This window comes from Scomber japonicus, chromosome 12, assembly GCF_027409825.1.
Source record: "Scomber japonicus isolate fScoJap1 chromosome 12, fScoJap1.pri, whole genome shotgun sequence".
Classification (NCBI taxonomy): domain Eukaryota; kingdom Metazoa; phylum Chordata; class Actinopteri; order Scombriformes; family Scombridae; genus Scomber; species Scomber japonicus.
Window position 1 is genome coordinate 19037436 of NC_070589.1, and position 25257 is coordinate 19062692.

General features: G+C 40.2%; 1 protein-coding gene across 1 annotated transcript in view; it reads right to left on the reverse strand.

Annotated features, from left to right (window-relative positions):
• Nucleotides 1–25257, reverse strand: part of slc22a23 (solute carrier family 22 member 23) — a 38283-nt gene that overhangs the window by 9700 nt on the left and 3326 nt on the right. Inside the window, exons 2-5 of the mRNA XM_053330208.1 lie at nt 21512–21615; nt 21250–21404; nt 3415–3583; nt 1960–2087 (exon numbers count right to left, since the gene is read on the reverse strand). Coding sequence (XP_053186183.1) covers nt 1960–2087; nt 3415–3583; nt 21250–21404; nt 21512–21615 — 556 coding nt within the window. The remainder of the gene's footprint in view (nt 1–1959; nt 2088–3414; nt 3584–21249; nt 21405–21511; nt 21616–25257) is intronic.

A 25257-nucleotide genomic window follows, 5' to 3' on the forward strand; every position in this document is an offset into this window, starting at 1 on the left:
TTGGTCATTGTTGTTTATAACTGCAATATAACAGGTGATCATTTTTGCTTGTGTTTCAAGTACAGTATGTGTAGTCCATAACTTTCTTGATAACATTTTATATCTTCACATGTGAGAAAAGTCTATAAAATATTATGCAGATATGTAAGAAACAAATAATAAAATAATAATGCAATTTGATGAGAATATCACTGCCAATATGCAATATTGAAAACACATTTTTATCACCCCTCATTATCACAGTTCATTGTGACAAAGCTGTATACTGAGGAAGGACATCTGAATGAGAAAACCTTACAGTAAAAGTATAACAGTAAATTCTGATAAATCAATTTAACTGGAAATGAAGTAATCCCACACCATAATAGTATACACCAGAAATATTTCAAACTTTAATTGAGAAGAGTGAAAAGAATGAGTCAAAATACCTAAAAAATAAAAAAGTAAAATACAACAAGAATATTTAAAACTTTTCAGAAAAACAAGAGTAAAAAAACTAAAATAGCCTATGTACGCCAAACGTACACAACACCAATATACTTGTGATGAACTGATCTCAGCCTTTACATCAGGCCGGTTGATATAATCCTGTCAAACTGACTTTCAAAGCAGTGTTTGACAGCAGTATGGGTTCTTCAAAAAGTCAAACAAGGACACCCTTGATTTATCGCAACCAGATATTCCACATGTATTTTTAATGAGTGCATTTTTCCCCCACACGACTCATCTCCCGCTGCTTTGTGAGACAGGTATGACGATGCTCACAGGGGAACAAAAACAGTGTCTGAGAAGGGCAACACCCCTGAGCCACTGGTATTATGCGACATGGCACATGGAAGATGTTTTGGTATCAGACTGCTGGTTGCTACAGGAACACACCTCTGCTTTGCGGTACTGTATGTGTATGTTGACTCAAGCATGTGACAACATTCCACACCCCTGCCTCAAGGTTATCTCTGGCGGTATCACTCATGCTTTCCTCTGGCAAAGCTACAAACTTCTGAGTAAGACTATCCCAGCCAAGGTCTGTCCACATCTTCCACTTTATAATCAGTATGAATTCCTTATCAGTGCTCACACACGTCTTTCGTGTCTCATTGCTTGAAAATGTTTCTTAACTAGCCTGCTATAGCAGCAATTACACAGAGAGTGTTAAACAAATGAAAGTAGGGGATCTTACTGTAAGGGTTGGGGACAGCCAGTAACTATAAAAATATAAATGCACGTCTAGGGAAAAGAACTCAATGCTGCATCAGCATGCAGTCTCTGAGTTCTAAAAAAGTGCAATTTCACATTGAGTGGTTCCTCTTTAAGCCTTTTTCCCAGAAGAAGCACCTTTGTTCCCCAAATATATTGACAAGTACAGTAAGCAATGACAGACAAAAAATGGAAAAATGTATAGCTAAGTGAACAACATTGTTAAAGCTTACTACAAACACGATCTGCTACATCAATTTTGACAACAACACACAGTTCACTCTGCTCTTTGCCCGCTCCGCTAGTAGGTCTTCTAGGTACAGACACTAACAATTAACCTGGGGTCACAGTGCCTAACCTATGTCCATCTGCCATCTGTACACCATCATGTCAGCCATGTCCACCCACCCAAGCTGCAATGAAATTAATGAAGTCCTAGGGTGTCATACTGCAACACTAAACACCCACCGCTACCTTTTGAGTGGTCTGTCTCTATGGTAACCACACCACCAATGGATATAACCTTGTCAATCTGCCTTATTTAGGAAAGCACAGCTGGGGATACTACAACACATCCTGTCCTTGAAAAAAAAAGAAAAATAAGCTTAGGAGATAGCACAGCAGCAAACACATAATGACACAATGACTATTTTAATGAAAAACAAATGCAGTAACAAATACATCCCATAATCATCACATTCAAATGTAAAACCTAGCCTATTTAGTGCTGATTTCTTTAATTAATGCCAATGTATTTATTACCTGTGAGGATGTTGTCTGTGTCGAGCTCCATGTTCACTCGGTTTTTCTGTGCTATGTATCCCATGATCCACTTGGAACGGCCGTACTGCTGAGTGGCCAGTAGCCAACGCAGTGACTCTGGGAAGATCCTGTCAAATAGACGGGGGAAGTCCTTGTTAGTAAGACATGAAAAATGAGTCAAAATGAAGTGAATCCTCCTTTTACCAAGGCTGATCTTGATTTTGTTACCCAGTATGTCATGTCAACATATTTTTCTCAAGAGTTAAATGCATACAGAAAACTGTACTGGTATGCAAATGTAGGTTATAAATTGTGTTATTACATACATTGAATATAGTTGTCAAAAACAAAACAAAAATAAAGCCACATCCCTCTTTTGGTTGGATTTCCCTGAAACAAATGTCTATGCAAGTAAAAGTGCAGGTTTGCAGCACCAGCTTTGTTTTAGATTGTTTCTCTAAAATCAGCAAACTTATATCACCTGCAGTGTTGAACTGTTCAGCCCAATCAGCTGTGTTTGTAAATTTGCAGAGTCAGCCACTTTATCGATGATTAATTCAGTTTGTGTCCATAAATGTTGTCTGGCTTCAAGACAGTTTTACTATCCAATGTCCAGTTAATTATGAGAAAGGGATCAGTATCACAATCCATTTTATGTCTTTTGTGTTTTTCTTTTGTCAGCCAACAAAGCCATGATCGCATCAAAGCAGACACCAAACATGCTCCCAACATCTAAAGGTATCTGTGTATGAGTTCCTTTCATCAATGCATCAGATGTGAGGACAGTTCGACCTTTAAAAAAGAAGCTTGAACATTTTTCATTCTCTCACACATCCATTCACCAGTGACTACACTGCGGTGTGCCTGACCTCTGCACTATATCATCCTCCTTCTGCTGTGGAAATCCCCTTCGATCGATTCCACTCCCTGTGTCCCACACTGATTGAAGTTCATTATATCATCAGTATTGATATTTGATCACATTAGTGCTTTGAAGTACTATTTCTGAGGGGAAACCCCTTTTGTTCTTTAGATACACACTGGAAGAATACCAAGGTCTTTGACACTCAATAAAATCTATTTTCTTGGATTTTCTTCTGCTGACGTTGTATACATCTGTAAAGCCCCTGTGCACCATGTTAGAATAAATGGAGGTGAACACATTTATATTTATTGGTTGTGCTTTAGAAAAAGAAACTGAAGTCACAATAGAGGTCACTAGAAAGGAGAAGACATTTAATTCTGCTCAGAATTTAGTGTTGGCAAATATCAATTGTTTCCAATTTTATCACTGATAAACACTGTACATTTCTTGGCTTAACAAGGATTTATTTGGACAACACAAATGTCAGATGTTTTAATTCTAAAACACTAAATTAAAACACTAAAAAGAATAACAGAAGTGTAAGCCAAGTTTGTGCCAAAGTGCAGCAGATGCTTGGGTCTGTTCCTTACCAGATGTATGACAGCATAAGCAGTAGGGGGCAGATGATGACAGCCTGGAGTACCTGCCAGTCACGGCACAGGTATGCCACACCTGGCATCAGCAGCTGGCCTCCCAGCATCACAAAACTAGCCACCATGGTCATGGAAAAACGCCACCCTGGCAGGCACAGCTCAATCCCTGGCAGAGAGCAAAAAGATAAGGGACAAGAGAGTGTGTGTGTGTTATTAGGATTTCTGAAAAGGACACATAATGGGTGTGTGCTGTATGACATCAAAACAAATGCTATTTTTTTCAAGCTTTTCTACTCTCACCAGGAAATCATGAACTGAAGCTGTGATTTTTCCTTTTCCTGACAGAAAGAATCTGAGGTTGATGAACACATTTGGAAAACAGAACAAGCCCTCTGTCTAGGTGAGGCAGAAAGATCACAACATGGATTGCAAGGCTGATGCCATCCTCACAAAGTCATCATACATTGTAACTACTACTGTATTTATACTGTAAATGTGTGTCAATTACTGCTGATACCATTTGAGATTGAGATTTAATGAATTGTTTATCATTTTGTTAATTCAACTTTTATATTATTTATGCCAAACATTTACTGGTCCCAGCTTCTCAAAAGTAAGTACTTCTGCTTAACATCTACAATTTTTTTTTTTTTTTTTTTTTTTTTGGGGGGGGGGGGGGGGGGGGGTTGCACCGATAGTAAGTGTCTGAGTAAAAAAAAACATATGTAGTTCACTTTTGGAGCTACAGTATAGTGTTGTGACATGAAATAAAAGCAATGAATCACCATCTACAGTTGTTGTTCAGAGACAGTAAACAGACCAAGACAGTAGCCTTCTGTGAGAGTAAACTAACTAGAAAGAGGTTCCTTGTGCTCAATTCTCCTCTATCAGAATGGCACTGATTCATTCACTCAGTCATTAGCATGCACACCACACTGGCAGCCAGTAACCACAGACAGTCAAGCCCTTTAGTTACTGCAGTGTTGAGGACGGGTTCACACCAAACCATAGAAAGTGAACACTACAGTAACACTGCTATTCTCATACTGTCCCAAACATTTGTCCAGTTTCATTCACCCCTTTTTGTTACGCGTCGCTTTTTTTCCCTAATTAGTCTTTTCTGCTGCCCAGGAATGTGCACAGTCTCCAGATGAGCCTTTCAAGGTGACAGGTCCAACATAATACAGTGGGTGTCGGCAGCCCTGCTTCATTCCAGTGGAAAAGACCGGAATTTCAATTAGGACTTGCCCCCTTCTGAGGACATGAATAATGCTCTCTGTTCACAGACACTATCACAGCTGGAATGACAAAGCCAATGAGTGGAGAACAGGGCGATGGGTGCAAGACCTGCTGAGTTTGAACCAACTAACCTTGAGTTTCCTTCTCTGTGTGCTGCTGGGAGAAAAGTGACGGTTCACTGGTTATGGACTGCATGGGATTTGAAATTCTTTAGTTATGTATAAGGCGTCATGTGCACCGCACAGGTCAATGCATTGTGACTGGAAAGTACATTCTGTGGTGAGCTATGGAAAAGTGCTTACACATGCAAAGATATAGATGTATGATAGTACAAATGATATAACTATTATAACCTTGTAAATATATATCAAATATGGCATATTTTCTGTAGCTCATACTTCAGAGTGAGGACCAGAGGTTGTGAAAAGGAAAGGAGGCCTGAGCTCCTTACTCTTGTTGATCCTAATCCTCCACAAGCCACTAGATAAGCATTCCCACAATGCCCTGCTGCAGTCTGTGCCCCACTGACATAAATCTACCACTAACTAATCTAATGTCACATAAGAAACTCTAAAAAGATGTTAACACATGGTCTCTGGGGTGACAAAGCAAGTGGGACATACACATTAATAAAATACAAAAAAGGACTTTTGAACACATTTGGCAACATACTGAGCACCATACGGAAATGACGTCAACAACAATAGCCAATAGCCAATTAATAATGACAATAATCCGCAAAGAAGCTTTGGCTGGTTTTGCTGACTTTGGCGTAACAAGAAAATAAATCACAGCCTCTGGTGCACGCCTTGGCAGCTCACTAGCCTTCTGTCCAGTACATAGCTCAGTCAAGGAGGCCCATTGTTTTAGAAGTGAAACAGATTGGTTGACCACTATAGGCACTGACTGCAGCCACTCCCTGAACCCACAGGCTAATGTCATGACCTTTTGCTGGTCATATAAGGTCCTTACGGCCTCATGCCATGATTTCACTGCCTGATCCTGGTCACTGGGTCTATAAAGTTTACCTTAAAGAGTGACAATTTGCTATTTCTTTATACTGAAAGGTAATGGACTTTGCACTGTGGGACTATTGGCACATATGCTTGTTATGATTAATTTTAATGGCATAATTATGATTTATGATTATTTTCACTCACATCTGCTGTGGCTATACAGGGTGGAGCTACAGGCCTTCTTGCAGGAGTCGCAGATAGAAGCAGAGTGCAATGGTATTGCAGTTGCTATCCTTAATCTGTATTGCCTCTTCTCCTTATGCAGCTTTTACCTGCACTGCTGTGAATACCCATGCCTCAGAGTCAGTATTAGTCTGGCTCTAGACCTCTGAATCACCACCTCAATCCATTTATCGATTTATTGAGGGATTCCAATGCGTCTGGCTGCTGTTGTGCTGATTAACGGCTGTTGGGGAAAGAATTCACCAATCAGAGCTTTGGCAGGATTAAGAATGGGGACGTCATCTTCCTAATTAGCTTTCTAGCTACCTAGTCACAGACTGTACATTCATTGTTGGTTTGGCTCTGCACGAGATTTGACAATAAAAAAAACAATATAGGAAATAACCTGCCATATCCTAAAAAATCATAAGTGGTTACAAAAATAATGGCAAGCATAGATATGACACAGGTGTACTGCTTGCTGCAACTCACATTTTTCATGTTTCTTCAACCTTTGTGAAAAAGTTAACTGCTCCAAGCCATCACTACCACAGCTCCCATGTTGATTGAAAATAGTACCTGTATGATGGCTGCATCACTCACTGGCCAAACAATACACAGTAACCCCTTCTTCAAATAGAAAAGGGCTAACGAGAGACTGAATGAATGCCCTCGTATTGAGTGGTTGGTCGACTGTAAGATTTGGTGCCAGTGATCAGTTGGCACCAAGTCTTCATGATTTAATCACCCACAATTTGGCTGACATGACTGAGCCAGAGCAGGTGTCGCTGAGGAATGCAAGCATACGTAGATGCGAGTGTGGATAAGGGCCTCTTTGTAACCTTTCTTTATGACTGACACAATTCATTTCAGACAGATAAGTGGACAGGGTTGAGGTATAGACAGGTGACTAGACAAAGTAAAGTGCAACATAAGCTGTCTTAGTAAGGTGTTAGTCCATCACAAGCTGCCAGAAAAGGTTTGATGTTCCTTGGCATGCTGTATAATCTACAGTGTAGATTCTACGAGAAACTTAACTGAAGGTTAATGCACAAATCTTCAAAAAGGTATCCCCTCATTTTGTGTTTCAATAGTCCTGCTTCCATTAAGGAAGTTCTGGGTAAAATTTAGGAGGCAGGAACTTTACAGGAACATCCTCTCACTCTGTCCTCTCAGTCATTGTGTCTCCATTGCAGAGTAGGACCTTGATAAGACCCGCCGGTTTTGACAGTTTTGACCATGACGTCACCGAGACGACACACCAAAAGGGCATCCCGCTTTGAGTATAACCAATCAGCACCAAGTCAACCTCAAGACCCACTCAGGAATTTTTCAGGGCCGCACAGATTACATACCCCGAGGCAGGGACTTGTTTTGCCTGCATGAAAGTTCTGGGAGATTGTCCTTCAGGGATGGTTCCTGCTATGGAGACACGCACCAACAGTCCCCATATAATTACCCCAAAGTCCCTGCAGTGGAAAACCCTAATGATGGTGGTGGAGAGCACTGGCTCTCCAAAGCCTCCCATTGGTGTACAGTTGGGTTAAAGTGGTGGTGATTCTGAGACCATGCACACTGTATCTGCATCTGCATGTCACAGAATAGGACACACCACTCTTAAGGTGCCTTTCACATGTAAATAGAATACATAATCATCCAAGAGGCTACATGGCAGATAGCCAATGCCCTGATGGAGTATGGTCAGACTTCTTCTGCTGACAAAGTGAAGGCCTTTGTCAGGTCAATTACTGGCAAAAATAGAGTGGTCTCCTCCTCTTGTGGGATTTGTTCTGAAGTTGTTGTAGTGAGCAGATCCTGCTGATGGTTGATCATTGAGATTCTGGGTACATTTAATCAAGAAAAAAGTGCAGTTTATTTATAGGGTATATTCCACAGTATTTTCCACTCTCCTTTGATTATAGGTTGAGTGTGTCAGCACACAAATATTCTGAGGTTCCCTCCCTTCTTCTAAGCACTGAAAAGGGACTATTGACTATGAATAAGGTCATACTCATTGATTAGTCCCTTATCTGGAACTGCAAAGAATGTCAGCTAGCCATAGGCACTTTCTTTTGATCTGTGTGCTGACATTCTCAGCAATCAAATCATACATAAAACAACACCAGGAGAATATATTCTTTTGATAATGTTTTCATGTGAATTTATTTGTATATTCTAACCCTTCCCCACACAACAAAAGATCAGCACGAAACTAAGCTGTCAGCTGTCCAGGAGACATAAAATGAAAATACTGATTGATGAACATAATTATAACACTGAGACACAGACTGTCCAAGCTTAACAGATTCATCAGAAAGACCAAGGACTGAAACTTTTTTTTCTACACTCAGAGTGCAAACATTCTTCCATGCTGATTTGGCCAATCAAAGGACACTCAGGAATTTGTGGCATGAGATAGCATTGGTTATGTCATGCACTATCCTTCAGAAACAATAAGGTTTAACCATGATTCCTGCTGTGGGCCAATTACAACACAACTATTACACTGTGTAATTCTCTCTCAGGGAAGCAGATTTATATAATAAAGACATTTTAAAAAACCCAAAAACCACATGTAGCATGGCGCCTTAGTCTAAGCTGCATTAAAGGAGGAAGTCTGCAACCAAAAATGCAAACTCTGCACAAATGGGAACTTTAACCCTTCACTGAGGGAAAAAAAACTGAGTCTGCACATTGACCCATTTATCAGAAGACTGCTAGAGCAGATTGTGGGGAAGGTCAACTACCTCTCTGTAATTTTTATCATCCTTTTCAGACCATTTTAAAAAGGTCCTTTTAATGGCAGTACAATATCTCTGCAGCAGTGTGAGGCTTCTCAAGGCAGGTTAGATTGAGGTATATCTATCAGTGACATACACACAAGTAACAAGATCAAGACAGGTAAAGATGGGAGGCAAGCAAACAAAAGATGCTGCCTGCCAGACTGTACTAACAAAGAGGAACCATCAACTGACACAAAAGGAAGCCATATACAGAACATAAATATACAGTGCATGTGGAAAGAATTCACACCCCTTAACTTCCCCCACATTTTGTTATGTTACAGCCTTATTCCAAAATGGATTAAATTCCTTTTTTTCTCATCAATCTACACACAATACCCCATAATGGAGTCCACCTGTAGTAAGTTCAATTGATTGGACATGATTTGGAAAGGCACACACCTGTCTATATAAGGTCCCACAGTTGACAGTGCATGTCAGAGCAGAAACCAAGCCATGAAGTCAAAGGAATTGTCTGTAGACCTCTGAGACAGGATTGTATCGAGGCACAGATCTGGGGTAGGGTAAAAGCATTGATGTTCCCAAAGAGCACAGTGGTCTCCAACATTCGTAAATGGAAGAAGTTTGGAACCACCAGGACTCTTCCTAGAGCTGGCCACCCCGCCAAACTGAGCAATCGGGGAAGAAGGGCCTTGGTCAGGGAGGTGACTCTAACAGAGCTCCAGCATTCCTCTGTGGAGATGGGAGAACCTTCCAGAAGGACAACCATCTCTGAGCACTCCACCATTCAGGCCTTTATGGTAGAGTGGCCAGATGGAAGCCTCTACTCAGTAAAAGGCACATGACAGCCCGCATGGAGTTTTGCCAGAAGACACCTAAAGGACTGTCAGACCATGAGAAACAAGATTCTCTGGTCTGATGAATGCCAAGCCTCATGTGTGGAGGAAACCAGGCACCTCTTATAACCTGGCTAATACCATCCCTAAGGTGAAGCATGGTGGTGGCTGCAGCATGCTGTGGGGATGTTTTTCAGCGGCAGGAACTGGGAGACTAGTCAGGATCGAGGGAAAGATGAACGGAGCAAAGTACAGAGAGAGTACTGAGTAAAGGGTGTGAATACTTATGTACATGCGATATTTCAGTTTTTTATTTTTAATAAATTTGCAAAAAATTATAATAAACTTTTTTCGCTTTGTCATTATGGGGTATTGTGTGTAGATTGATGAGAAATAAAAGCAATTTAATCCCTTTTGGAATAAGGCTGTAACATAACATAATGTGGGGAAAGTGAAGGGGTGTGAATAGTTTCCGGATGCACTGTACATAGAGCCTCCATCTTTTTGTGGCTCCTCTTGTATCTCATCTGTGTACAGAGAGATTAATGCCTGTGGTAAGAGGAGGGCACTGCTGAGAGGAAGCATTTCATTACAGACAACACAGAACAGTGAACAGTGGACAAGACTGGCACGGCCTTGCTAACCTAACAAAACATTATAGCACTGCAGCAGGAAGGATACATCACAGATCATTTATTTACTCCACTGTTTCAAAACGAAACATAGGCTGCTTGGGAATTTACATGACCATATACCACAAAAAGATTATTTGTATTTCTGGCATTTCAGGTCTGTATACCATCCACTTATATAAGACACAAGACAGTCCTTACAAATATATGGTATGCATTCAATCTATATTCATCCTTGCTACTATACCACTTCCCACTTTCAACAACTTAGTCATTCCACCTCCCCTGTCATTAGCAATATATCCCTGGCTGTACGCAACGGGTTGAAAGCTCAAGAACAGTCTGGAGTCAGGTTTGCTAGGATGAAATGCTAAAATACATATAATTGCCACAATAAATGAAACCTCGAATGAACTGAGGTAATAACTAACTGCTTCCTCCTCTTATGTCAAGTGTGGGTTCATTAGAATTATACCACCCTCCCCATCTGAGTATGTCTACCAAGCCCCCACGAAGTGCACTGGGCTTTGGAGGCAATTTGACATAGTGGCATAACCATGTAATTACAACATCCAAAAGTTAAGTGGATCAAATTTATTTTTGATGGCAACGTTCCTACTGCAGATGGCAAAAACCTGTATGTGCTTACTCACCACTTCGTGTCTGACTACTTTACCAATGAGGGTCAGTACAATGCTGGACTGGCCCCAAAACTTTTCTAACTGATCCACAATAATGTTTAAGGTGTAAGATGAACTCTATGTTATCAACACCCTTAAATTAAAATGAGACAATGGGTGGGAATGTCCCCAGTGTTTTTACAAGAAGTTTATGGCTTCCAATGAATCACAGAGGCCATTTCCTCACCATCCCTGTCTCTCATGTAGACCGTCTGCAGTTTAAATTACAGTAATCAGGGGTTAGTGACATTAGCATGTTGTGCAAGGGTAAAATGTGCTTTATGACCATCTGTAATTCTAAATACTGAAGGGAATGTGAACAGTATTATTTATATGTGCTCTCCACCATATTTCTAAGTATGTTTTTTTCCTTCCAAGACTCTACCTAGCAGCCCTGCACTTCAATAAAAAAGCTGTGTCCCCCAAAACAACAACATCAGCTGATGAGTAGCTATTAAAAGTAGTTTGACTGTCTGGGGTAGGTCAACAACAATGTCACCATACTGACACAAGTAGAGGACATTGAGTTTTCTTCTTCTGAGAAATTACACCTGCTACCCCACAGTAAGTCTAATATTCATGGACCAGACATAAATCTTGTAGTACATTTAAACTTCTCTCTTTGTCTGTCTCTCTCCATGTGTTGTATCTTCTCTTCCCGACGTGGCACATGTCCATAAGAAGAAATTGACTATAGATAGCCCACCCCTGCCCTACCCAGACATGTTTTAAAACTAGGGCTGTCAATCGATAAAAATATTTAAATTGCATAAATGTCATGAGTTAACTCTCAATTAATCACAAATTAATCCCACTTTTTAATTTTTTTACTATATGTACTTTAAAACTTTTCAAGTTTTTAATACTCCTATTAACATGGGAGTGGATACATATGCTTGCTTTATGCAAATGTAGGTTTATTATTATTGAAACAATCCAGAACAATAAAATACTGCGTGCTCCAAAAATCTGCTATCAGTTATGATATCAGTTAGGGACTAGTTACACTCACTCACCCGTTCACAAAGTTTCTCTCTATTTCTCACTCACACAGTCTATCTCCTTCTCCTCGCTCACATGCTCATGCTCACGCTCTCTCTCTCTCTCTCTCTCTCACACACACACACACACACACACACACACACACACACACGGGGAAGCTCTATCTCTATCAGCTGCTTGGCCAGCAACTGGTATTTGAGACTCGACATACTCTGTAATGCAAATAACTTTGGTCTTGTGGATAAAAAACAGGGCTGACAGGGCTTTACCATTCATAAGCCCTGTTTCTTTATTCATTTCTGCTTGGTATTCAAAATGCTACTGCTGCATCGCTTCCTTATTTCCAAACTACAGGCCGGTAGCCTGGCTAACACCAGGCCGCGTCTCAATCTCATGTGAGTTTGAGGTAGGGTCTGGCGAGGAGTCGTTCATTTCCTCGTATTTGAGGCGGGATCAACAAATGTCGATCAAATGCTTCTGTAACGTACAGCCAATCATATCAACGATAGACGATGACGTATTCACAGCCTTTAGGGAGCAGCGCGAACACATCCTTTTTATGAAGGAAAAATCATGTAAGTTTTTGTTCTATTTTCAAAGTGAACTTGCCTTCCAATTTATTTAGCACACAATCTACTGCTGCTTTGAATGGTTGCTGTACCTCCGTGGCCGCCATGGTGGATGCAAACAGAGTAGCTCAACGGTCATCATCGTCTTGAGCCCGCCTCCCCATTCTGTGATTGGTTCCCTATCTCAGGCGAAGATTTTGTCTTGGTGGCCATGCTAACTTTCTGAACGAAGTAGAATCTCGCTGGAATGAGAGCATGGGTATACTCAGGCTAAAGGCTGATTTATACTTCTGCGTCGTAACGACGGCGTACCTACGCAGAGCTCTTTGCGTCGATGCGGACCCTACGCCGTAGCCTGACGTGCACCTCCAAAAAATCCTAACTACGCGTCACGGCAACGCGGACTGCAAGGGCTGTGATTGGTCCGGTCAAAGCGTCAGTTCCTCTGGCAGTTGCTTTATTTATTAATAATGAACAAAAAGGTATGTGTTTTCTGTTATTAAAGCACATAACGCAATGCTACATGCTATTGTGACCGGAAGATAAAACAAGGATACAGATAGAGACTCCTCTGAAACCACACACACACACAGACACACAGACACACACACAGTCACACCCCCAAGCAACATGTTCCCTCGACGCAGAACTTTGAAAGGACAACGACGACGTTGCTCCAACGCCGTCGCTCCAACGCAGAAGTATAAATCAGCCTTTACAGGCTCAAACAGAATGTCCTTGCGTAAATAAATAAATAATGCTGTTAAAATGAATTTGCGCTAATGATTTATTAGTGTGTTAACTTTGAGAGCCCTATTTAAAACATATGGCTAATCATTTGTGTTCGATAGGTCTAATTTTTATTTTGTTTAAAAAAAAAAATGACTTCCTCTCCATCATAAAAAAATCCATAATCTATAAATATGCCCACTTCAAATTGCTGGACACAAGATTTCCCTCTATAGATTATTGTAAATTCAGTCTCCTAGTTACAAACGCACATACCCATGTCATTTTGCATGGTAAACTCAAACATCCAATTGATTATGTGTGAAGGCGGACTTTAAATAGTATCTCAGAAATATGTTATGTGTAAATCAAGAGGCAATCAAATCCTACTTTTTTGTTTTCAAAATATGTATGTGGTAAAAACAACAACAACAACAACAACTATCTGAGCTGGCAAGTGTATCCAACAACATTAAAAAAAAACATTGAAAAAACAACTTTATCCTTCTGGATTATCACACACACAGACCTGTGATGAACATTTATGTCACAGATTACTGGCAGAAAAGTCACTTGCTCTTTGTGATAAATGTCCCAATACCATAACAGAATCTTTCTGTCTGTCTCCTCTGTATATTTCACAACAAGTCTCCTCTCACACACACACCCAGGACATGTATGGACATGCAACTTCTGATTCAAACATTGAAGAGTTCACTTATGTTTGACTGCAAGGCAATTATACGGACTCCTCAAAGTACATACCCTGCCTTTTGACAACACTTAATGGTTGCCTTAAGAAAATTGAAGACGTGATAAGACAAACATTCAGCCCATTCATGCATGTGACACAAATTGGAAATTGCTCTTCCTTCAGTCAAGATCATGATTCACATGTAAACATTTTTTAGAAAAACCTCACTTGAACACACAACTCTTTCACAAAGGGATTTACTTTATGTGTTCTGTCTTTATGAAAACTGTAAAAAAAAATATATATATATTGCTGCACTGACATTTAGTGTAAATAAATACTTTAAAGGAAAAAGGCTGTATATCTCTCCTCTCTCCTAGAAAATCCCCAAACAACTGATGATAGAGCATGATATAATATGTGTAAACACAGAGCCAGCTCTGGCCTACTGCCCCAGAACACAATCACATCATCTCAAGCTGATCACAAAATTCTCACACAAACAACCAAGTGCAACCTAGCATGACTCAGCTTGTTGATGTGCAGTGTGTGTATTTGTATTGGGGGGGGGGGGGGGGAAGGGGGGGGCTAGTGGGAGATGGGTGGGGGAGTCTGTTTACTGTAAAAAATGCATTACTGAGCAGAACCATGAAGCTCAGCTATAGGCTCTATGAACATTGCCTGGCCTGCACTGCTTGTACGCTACAAAGGCTAGCACACACTGATGGAGCACTGTGGTATAAATAGCAGTGCTGCATCAGATGACACTCTATAGCTACCGGCTTCGCTATTTTGTTGTTTGACTTTGGAGCCAACATGATGTAGATCAATGTAGTTAAGAGATGCATTAACTTGGCATACACAAGAAAGACCTTAATGTTAATGTGCAGAAACACTTCATTTGCAGTGGTGATGTAATTGTATCACATTGCCTATGAAGTCTAGTACTGTCAGAGATGAAAAATCTTGCTTTCTCCATCCAGTGCCCACATTCCTCTCAGTCTTTATGTTAAGTTTTTTTTTCCTCCTCATCCTAGTTGCTGGTCCGGATTCTTTTTTCAATTCTCTCTTTCTCCTTTATTTCTGTCTCTGTGTGGCAGTTAGCTTCAGGAGCAGCCTAAGTGTCACTTCACATCAGCCTTGTTGGGCCCCGTGGTGGGCCTAAGTTCGACAGGCCATTCTGGCAGAATGGATAGTGGTTGTGTGCAAATTGCTCTGCACTCTTGAAAAAGGCTCACCCGTTTCCTAACAATTCAATGGATTCGCAACTTTTTGCCTCTAGGGCATGATGGGTTAACATACAAGGACGTCAGGGAGGTTGCTGCCTGCTAACTACCACCTTATTCACAAGTATTTAAAAAAATGTCCTGAAATGCAAACAGAGATTGTCATTGTCATCACATTGCTTCTTTCTATAAAAAAATAATATATTAAAATGGCACCCACCATTTAAAATGCAGGAAGTAAGACTCGCAGTAATTTCACATGCATTGATGAGAAAGGGGGGGGATTAGTGTTATGTCTCCAGTGCAAACACTCCAAGCTGGGATTCGGCTCAGACTTTCCTTTGTAAGCACTGTCAAAAAAAGCAAGCCCCTAAAGAGGGTCATGTGGTTTTCTAATGTTACATTCAGAGATGTCATATGACTCACACACCATCAAGACTACACCAAATATTAGCTTTTAGCTAAATTCTTAGCATATGGCCAAGTTTAGTGTTCATGCGAATGCAAGAAAATACCCGAAACAGAATGCCTTGAAGTGGAGGTATTGATTCGCTCCAGTAATGTGTTATTGAACGACTGTGTTCCTACTCTTGCAGCTCTAGTGGAGTTTTGTCAATACAAAGTGTCTGCAGGGTAAATATCATGTGACAGAGGCCAGGCATGATCAGAAATAAGGGCGGCGGTATAGCAACACATAAGCAGTGTTAGGGAGACTTAAACTACATGTAGTTGAACTACATAGCTTAACTACAATTTGCTGTAACTTGCTGGTAGTTAAACGACATTTTGTGCTGTGTCAAGTATTTCAACTAATTGGGTCATTTTTTGTAGTTTAACTACTCAATTTACAAACTACAATTCTGACCAATAACATGAAATATTTTTTATAAAAAAAAACCTATATAATATACATTTTATTTTATCATTATTGTGTTACAGAACTCTCTTTGAAAAAAGGCATGAATCATGTCATGACATGCCAACATTGTTGTTCAAGACACAAAGACACACCAATCTATAATATGTCTACCTCTTTGTATTTTTTATTACATTTTTTGTTGACTGATTTACATTTCTGAACTACATGTAGTTTTACAAACTACGCTTGCAAAGTAGCTTCCCCAACACTGCACATAAGCAAGGCTCAAACAGTGCAGTTAAGCCCTTTGCAGGTTGAGTTTACTGTATAGCACTGTAGCAGGCTTTTTTCACGAGGACACGGTTCTTTAAAACAATGAAGAAGCTTATGAAGGGAAATTAGTTTGGTTAGTGCCCAACTGCAATGGGAAATCCTGCAACAACAGCAATGGAAATATAAATGACTGACTAGATGACGTTTTTGTAGCCAATATGTTGTTTTTATGTTTATTAAATGAGGGACTACTAGCCTGAATTATAATTGCTCATTTGAGCCTGAAGGAAGAAACCATGAAGAGCCTGTTTGCTGTTGATGCAAACCGATTCACACAGCTTACCTGAGAGGCTGCAGATCACCTGTCTTTGTGTCTCTGTTCTGCTCAGGCTGCCGCTGACAGGATTTTCATAATGAAATGATGCCTGACAGTCACACACAAACCAGTTGGACAAGCTTTGGCTAATTTAGCTTGTAAATAATGGTCATGTCTTAATGACACACATGCAATCATGACACTGCTCTTGAACCACCCATGGAAAATGAAATGGCATTAGTTAGTAAATAAAAATCACTCTTTTAAAAAATTAAGATATTTGGATTGATTACAGAATATTGTTATAGACTAAACTCCTTCAGATTCTCCACCTTACAGACTCCCCTACTGCTGCTGCTGGGCTATTGCTAGTCAGTGTATAGCTTCAAGTGAAGGTTCACCAGGTCATCAGGTCAAGTATCCCCCATATCCTACTCTTTCCTTCTTTAAATATTGTGCACTTTTTGCAGAAAACACCCAAATCTGACAACTCTGTCAAGTCGCAACAACCAAAAAGTAATTCCAGCAGTCGGGTTGCCAGATCCGGTGCCGGATTTTATTTTAGCTCTAACTCTGTAAATATACCACTTTATCCACATGTCTAACCTTTTTAGGCGAGAAAGTAGCCCTTTAGATCCACAATGTGACGCTAATTTGTCCAAATAACATCTGCTTAAAGTTTTGTTCCTGCGAATTCGGAGCCACTCAAGTTAGCCGTAGCGAGTAACGCACTTCCGGTCATTTTCACAAAATAAAACACGCGTTGCCTTTTATTATTAAGAAAACCATAACGATAGAGTTGGTGCTTTTATTTTGAAAACAGGAAGCGAACATACCCTCGCTGTAACTGACTTGAAACCACCGAGGTACATTACATTGTAACGCCAGTGGGAGTAGCAGCAATGTCTCTGCATGTACTGCCTAATCCTAAACACCGATTGGCTTGTGTGTGGTGTCGTCAGAAGCAGAAGAGGCTCACGGTCGTAAACATCTAGTCACGTGTAGTCTGAGATGGACGCGCAGGTCAGGAAATGACGTAAACGGACCGTATATGGTTTGTTATTTGTGTTATTACGTTACGTGTTGGACTAAATACATGGACATATTGAGGAAAATATTCCGGTTTTATGGAAACGGATTTCATATTTCACAAGAATGGATACTTGGCGAGCTGTACAGAAAGTCCTGAGTCATAAGATGATCGTTGTGGATAAAGGGAAGACTTTGAAGGTATGTAGGCATTATAGCTTTTCTCACTTAGCTGAGTGGCTAGCCGAGCTAATCGGCTGTGAGCAACCATATAAGTCGTGAGTGGTCTTGAATGAATCAGAACAATCTAAGCTTTCCAACAATGTACGGCATGAGTATATATGTTTAAGGGTTGGTGTTTAAAACATTCAGAAGACCGTGTGGCTACCTCCTAACATCCGTCCCGTCCCGTGAACGGAACAGCGTGCGTTAAGAGGTTAATGATCAAATATCAAAATCCGAATAGTGTCAGAAAGTCAACCCACTGTCCACATTTACATTGCTACCGTTTTGATACTTCATGGTACACAAACAAATAGCATCTCATATGAAAGCTAAGACCCTGGCGAGTTCAACAGTACCACTATTATTGCGCTAAATACTCAGTGAACCAGCAGCATACAAAGGTAAACAACCACTTATTTACAGTGACTAACAGATATTCTGTCTTACCTTCGAAGTTTTGTGATGAAAAGTTGTACTTGAGAGCAAAAAACGCTGGTTTTAGTGAGTCCAACACGGCCGTGTTTGTTTACAACTCCATTTCACCCAGTGCCAGCCTACAGTAGCTGCACCGGAACAACAGACAACCCTGGCAACCCGCAATTCCGGCCGTTAATTGGCTGGTACAATGTACACAGAACGTGTCAGAACGTCATTGTCGAACCCATCAAAAAAATTTAAAAATATTAACTCAGACTAAATATTTTTTTTATGGAAAAGCAATACTTTCATTCTGTACCCCTCAAAACGCCCCTGTGGCTGTATTATTTTAAACAAAATATAGCTTTTAATAAATATTCTACATATTCAACCTTTAAAATTATGTGGAGTTAAAGCAGCTCAATTGTTTGAGATTGGCAAAAATATTTGCCCGAACAATCCAGCAACACACTGGGACGGGGGATGTCCCTACTGTCCATACTCAAAATCTACACCCGCTCCCAGTACAGTTACTTTTCAACAAAGCTACAGAAACTTTAACTCTAATGTCTCTAATACTGAATATATACCTGCCAACTTCTTCCACTCTCAGCCACTGCTGACGTACTTGAATATGATTGCTGAGGGTAAGGTTATATTTTATACAGTGACTGAAAAAAGGAAAGAATGTCTATACAATCACATCAGATTGTTCCTGACCGCTAAATTTACTCTGCAATCACTACATTGCAGATTGCAGACAGTTTTGTAGAATTGCAAATGCAAAGAATGTAAAAAATAGGGTAGACAATGAGAAAGCAGGAGTGGGAAACAGAAGGTGAAAAGTAGAGACTGAGAGAGGTAGCAGAATAACAGAAGTCAGAACCACAGAGAGAATTATATGAAGGAAATAAAGAAGAGGAGATGTAAGAAAACAAGCATCATTCTTCACTTTGACTCACAATAATTGTACTCTGTAAATGAAGAGAGAACAACACACATGATATAGGATACAGGATATTAAGAACCACCTGAATCGTACAGTATTGCAGTGGTCCCTTGCCTTTGTCTTTTGCAACCCCTAATGTGAGGCTTACAATTTACTCATTCAAACATTTTGATTTTTCTCTTTGTTATTCCTCAATTTCACTCACAGAGGATATTTACAGAGAGAATACTATTCTACTTGTCAAAAAAATAAATGTATTAATAAATGACTTTGTAAAGGAGGAAAACAAGACATGTAGAAAAATATTGACCACTAAAAAGTTATCATGATGACTGAACTATTCAAGCATGAACTGTAAACCGATGTGAAGACAATGAACACTGATGCCAAGTTCATTTAAATTTGATAAGATGGTGTACAGTTTAACTCCACCCTTTGGCCTTCTTCTGTGCCGCCCTCTCTCCTTTGTCCTGGGAGCAGACTAAACGGTCCTTCTATTTTGGGAGCACGGTGGAGCTTTTCAAGGTGCAGAATACAGTGTGGAGTAAATTAAAATGACAAGGACACTGAGGGCCCCTTCCTTCATCATCTTGCCCTTGCTCCATCCCCTCCACTTTTGCAACCTCCCTCTGCATTGGTCAATTACTGCAGCCAAAGAGGCTTTTAAGGATCCATTGCCAGATACCAGAATGTGCATCAGCTGCACGGCCAATTATCAGGAGAGAAAAGTCCCTTCCTTCCCATTCTTTGGAATTAGCACTATGTTACAACTGCAAGGATTAATTAAACCTTTTACTGTTACAAATGAACGGCCAATCAAGGGGATTCATCACAGACAGCATGGACTGTTTTTGCAGTGATGGGTAAAACAAGCATCACCCACATATCGCCCCCACCCCCTTCAGTCGTTATCAGGCTATTGACTAGCAGTAACAAGGATTAAAATCTCAGGGAAAGACACATGATTGTACACTTAAATGAAAATTAAAGAGTTCACTTCAAGGGTAAACAGACGGGCAGTTGCTCAGTAATGAGAATTTATCTTGACAATGATACTCAGTTTAATACATGTTAGAAGGTCACTGCAACACAATTACTCTTTTTTCGGGCGAATGCTACCCTCAGCTAGGGACATGAATTAAAGTGAAATAGCCTGTTTTGATTAGGTGTGTCTGGTTGTTAATGAGAACAGCAACAGCGGGAAAATAGGCAGGATTGAGGATGGGACATGTGGACAATATTAATATTGCAATAATTATCAGAGCGCTGATACAGCAATTACAATATTTACTTAGCTGGTAAAGCACAGGATAAAATCACATTAGTGAAATGTGCATATTTTTAAATATGTGAAATTGAATTCTGTATGAATATTTACTCAGACCTCACAAAGAATACTCCCTACAATGTTGAAGAGCAGCCCTCACTTCCTAGACATAGAGCCAAGCCCCAAACAAACCTGCTTGGCCTGCACATTGCAAAATAAATTCCATGGAATAGACTGCATTTTCTAAATATGACCACTGGCCTCTATATGATCAACCGTTGATTTGATTCTGTTTTGTCAAAATAGACAGAATTAATAATAGTGATCATCTCTCTATTTATGATACTTCTGTTGGCATAAATATTTCACTAGAGGTAAATTTAGAAACACATTGAGGGCTGCTTGAAAAGAAAAATAGCTGAAGAAATAACTAGTCAGTTTATAATACAATATATACTATAATAGTCAGTTTAGTTTATTTAACTTCATTCAGCTTTTAAAAACATCTTGTACGTAGGCCCATGTAATTAAGTAATGTAATTAAGATGTCACAGATATGCAAATTTGGCACAAGATGTCATCTATCTAGATTTACAATCATAACTAGCAAAAGTCTTGTTAGGTAGCTAGTTAGCCAGAATTGCCAAAACGTTTTCAACCAGCTCACAGCTATAGCATTTTTTGGCTAGCTAGCTACAGGATCAAATCTGCTAGTGACAGTTTATCATTCCAGCTGACAAAATAGAAATAAGAGGCTGGGTTTTGTTGAATTCTGTGTCAAGTCAAAGACCAATTGTTTTAAACATTACAAAAGACCTAGATGGTATATCTACCAGCGTTATCACTGTAAACTACATGCCATGCTGAAACAGAAAGCTTGACAGGCATAGGTACAGCAGGTATTTGGAGGTAGGGTTTAGCAGATGGTCAACTAGCACAGGGCTGTTAATTGAGAGTTAAAGACTTACTGAGGACGTAAAGAGACAGGGTGATTCCTGCCAGGCAAAAGCCTTCAAAGAAGCGCAGGGTGCTGAACATGGGGACGTTGACAGAGAAGGCCACAGTCAAACCGAACACCAGCATGAACAGTACCGATATGATCAGTACCGGGTGGCGGCCAAACCTACAAGAATGAAGCAAAAATATGTTTTTTGTCTCTGGACACTTTCAGTTTAAAACAGGGGTTTTGATCGTACACAACTGTATATACAACTTTGCTAAAAAGCTTACCAGTCTGCAAGGATTCCAAACACCAGGTATCCAAAGATGGAGCCCACCAATAGAGAGAACTTTGCAATGTGGACTTTCCATGCTGAGTCACACACCAGACTCCACTGTAGAGACAAATAAACACAGGTGTTAGTTTCAAGACATTTATGCTGTGGAAGTGAAAGATGAATATTGTTTTTTCAAGCGAGGATATATAATGTACTATCATTCTCCTCTAGGTCTGTCTTATTTATAGGCCATTATAACAACTCAAAACACATAACATTGAAATATGTGAAGGGCACATATTGCCCCAATTGTCACTAGCTTTGCCTGTCTGCTGCATGATGCTCTGCAGGTAGCCTACAGTCAGTTTATATAAGCTTTCTTACTGCAAACAGCTGATGAGAGCAGTGAGAGAATAATGAGCTCAAAGATGCTAAAATGCTCTTTACAGCTGAGTCAGGTGACAGAGCCAGGAGGCATTTCTCTTTGATTCTGAAATCAAGTATCAAAAAGCTGTTGAATTTTAAAAATGATTAATTAAAGATTTCCAAATCCAAAGCTCTCATCAGGTAGGTATTTGATTCAAAATGGCACCAAACATGATGGGAAAACTCATTTGTAATCCGTAATTACTTCCTCATTCAAAAATAACTGGGTCAACATTTCAGAAAAAGTATATTTATTTATGCTTCCTCTCAGGTATGTTTAGAAGGACAATTACAGTCAGTACTCATTTTCTTCGATGACTCCTAGCAGCAGTGAGATTCCTAGAGTGCAAACAATGTGGTGTGTTCTGCTTTGCATGTATCAACCTGTTTTTTCCCCCCACAGTCAAGTTGTGACAAATGGACCCTATATACAACAAGAGCAGGGGTTGTAACAAGGCAGAGGAGCAATTGGAAAGCTCTTACACATGTTCGTAGGAAGAAATTCACAGCCTGAGCCACAGCCTTATAATAATGATACCTGAACCTTTGACTATAGGACACTGATTTTAATAATTATTTAATAATCCTCGTAGAGTAGCACAAGGAAATGAATTAGACAACTTATGCTTCTCAGCTGTATCAGTAATAAAAAATACAACAAAAGAAAAACTGCCATGTTGAGAGAAAATCGTATTGTTTCATGCAGTGGCAGCTCAACCTTGTGATGAAATACAAAATGCAGTTTGTTCTTACATTTTTCTCAGAGGGGATCTAACCTCTCATAACCTCCACCACAGTGACCTGTTCAGAATGGAACGCTCCAGGATTACCAAGAGCCACCCAGCCATCACATGATCCAGGCATGCCACTCATTCATGGTTTCAGTATCAATGTCAGCAGAGAAAAAGACACAGGGTAGGCAAACAAGTTCCTGTTGTGCAATGGCTGCACAACCAAACAGTATTTAAAAATGTGGAGCTGTCGTCCTCCAGGACTGTGACAAACCACTATATGCACTGAAATGAAACTTTGACTTCAATGACACGGGGACAGGCAGTGCACAGCTGGAGGACAGCTTGGTGACTGTACAGAACAGACAGCTCCGGGTGACCACAGACAGATGACCAATGTTGTAAAATACTAACATGTCAGCATTCCCAAGTCACATGCTGAACACAAAGCAGCAAACGTCTCACAAGTGTTGAAATGTGTAGCTGAATGGGAAGGGCATGGTTGGTTTTGATTGCCAAGTATCATTAGTGTGTTTTATTTAAAAGCATTTGCCACTTGGCATGTATTATTAACCAGGTCTCTCTCCTAGCCAACATTGACTGAGCTCATACGCAATCATTAATGGACACTGCTTTTAGCACTAGTGGAAAAAATATGGACAGACTTTCAGCTCTAACAGAGCAGAGAAATCCCAGCAAATCAATCAAAGCATGAGTCAAATCTATGCAGCTTGTGTCTGCTGTGTGCCTATTATTTCAGTCAGTTGCTCTCTTGCTATTGTCCTGCTCATTTGGGAATAATGAATAGAAGTCAGTGTGTAGAGTTGGGTTAGAAGCATAAATCTATTAGCTAACAGAAATGCAAAACAATGAAGGGCCAGAGGCAAATCAGTTAAAATCCCTGGGGTGTCTGCTGACCTCTCTCAAATGACTGGACAACAATGATCAGCCTACACCATCAAGTCTCATTAGTTGAGATGAAGACACTCACAAATACAGCTGCACATTTCTGCACTCGTTGAACTACAGAGTAGTGGGTGGTGGGTTTCAAGGGAGGGCCAGACGAGGAGGAAGAGAGAGCACAGGAGGAGGGAGGAATGAAGAAAATGAAAATACCAATTATAAAATGTAGGAATGGGGCATAAATAAGAGATGAGGAGATATGCAAAGAAAGAAATGTATGGAAACCATACCAGGCTAAAGAAAAGAGAGATAGAGATGCTTAAAAGCAGTTGTGAAGAGAAGATAGAAAACACATGGAGAGACTGCTGCATAGTTACTGCCTAGCAACAGACCATTGCCCCAGCTATCAGACTCTTTCTGCTTCCAAAGGCAAGTTTTAGCACTGCTGCCTCACACTTGGATTAAAATCCTTTCGTGTGGTGGGCGTGGGTGAGGGTGAAAGAGAAAAAGAAAAGTGATGTAAAAAGGGTGAGTGAGAGCAAAAAGAAAAATCTATACTGCACATACTTACTTTTTAATACAGCTTTGTAGTGCAGAAAAGTTAAGGAAGAAGCAAAACTCATATCTGACATTGGAGCCTGGGGGCCTTACTGCCAGAGAGCATGTTTAGATATCTAATCATTACCATGTTTCAAAAAACTATCATGCTAATGTAGCCTGTGGACTATACTATACTGCACATCAGAAGATACACTAACATTTTGACAAGCTGGATGATAGCAGCTATATTTTCCTGCAACTAACAGCGACAGATGGGGAAACAACAAATCTATTATTCATTGCCTCCTTTTGTTGACAGTGAAACCACAACTACTGTACACAATTCTCACCAAAACCTAAATTCCATCACACAATCCTAAAAAAACAACCTTAAAACCATGTCCAAGGGTCAGACACCCCACAGTTACCCCTCCCAGTTAAAAAACAGCACTTATCAGAAATGAGCCTGCAGCACACACACTCCTGTCACACACACACACACACACACAGAGAGCCTCAACAGAGTTTTATCTCTTGGTCACACCACCGTCTTTTCCTCCCAGCTGACGCTGTGAGTGGCTGTCATTGTGTGCTGACTGGATATCTGCAGTGGGGTCACCGCCTTTCGACAGCTGAAACCGTTTCAAAGTGTCCCACACTGATCCGGGGTCTGTTGTAGGAGCCAACCAGCTGGGTAAACAATATGAAGAGACACAGTGCAGAGAGGCCTACATGGGTGTTCATCTTCAGTATCATCTTTCAGATCTATGGGTGTGCAACTTCCAGCACATTGATACTGGGTCTGGGTGTACCAGTCCATGTACTTTTACAACATATCTTTCTTATCACTTCCATACATACATACAATGCAAACCTATATTCTTAGGAAAAAAATACAGAAATGGCAATGACATACTATATGACTGCAGCGGGCAGGGCTACTTTCTTGATTAACCCATTAATAATATTGTCCATAATATGTCAGAAAATTGTGAAAAATGCCTGTTATAATTTCCCTGAGCCAAAGCTGACATCATCAAATGTCTTGTTTGGTCCAAGCAACAGTAAACATTCTGAAAATACTCAGATATGTATGGCAAAGAAAAACTTCAAATCATTATATTTATGAAGCATCAACCAGCAAACTAGATTTCTAGAT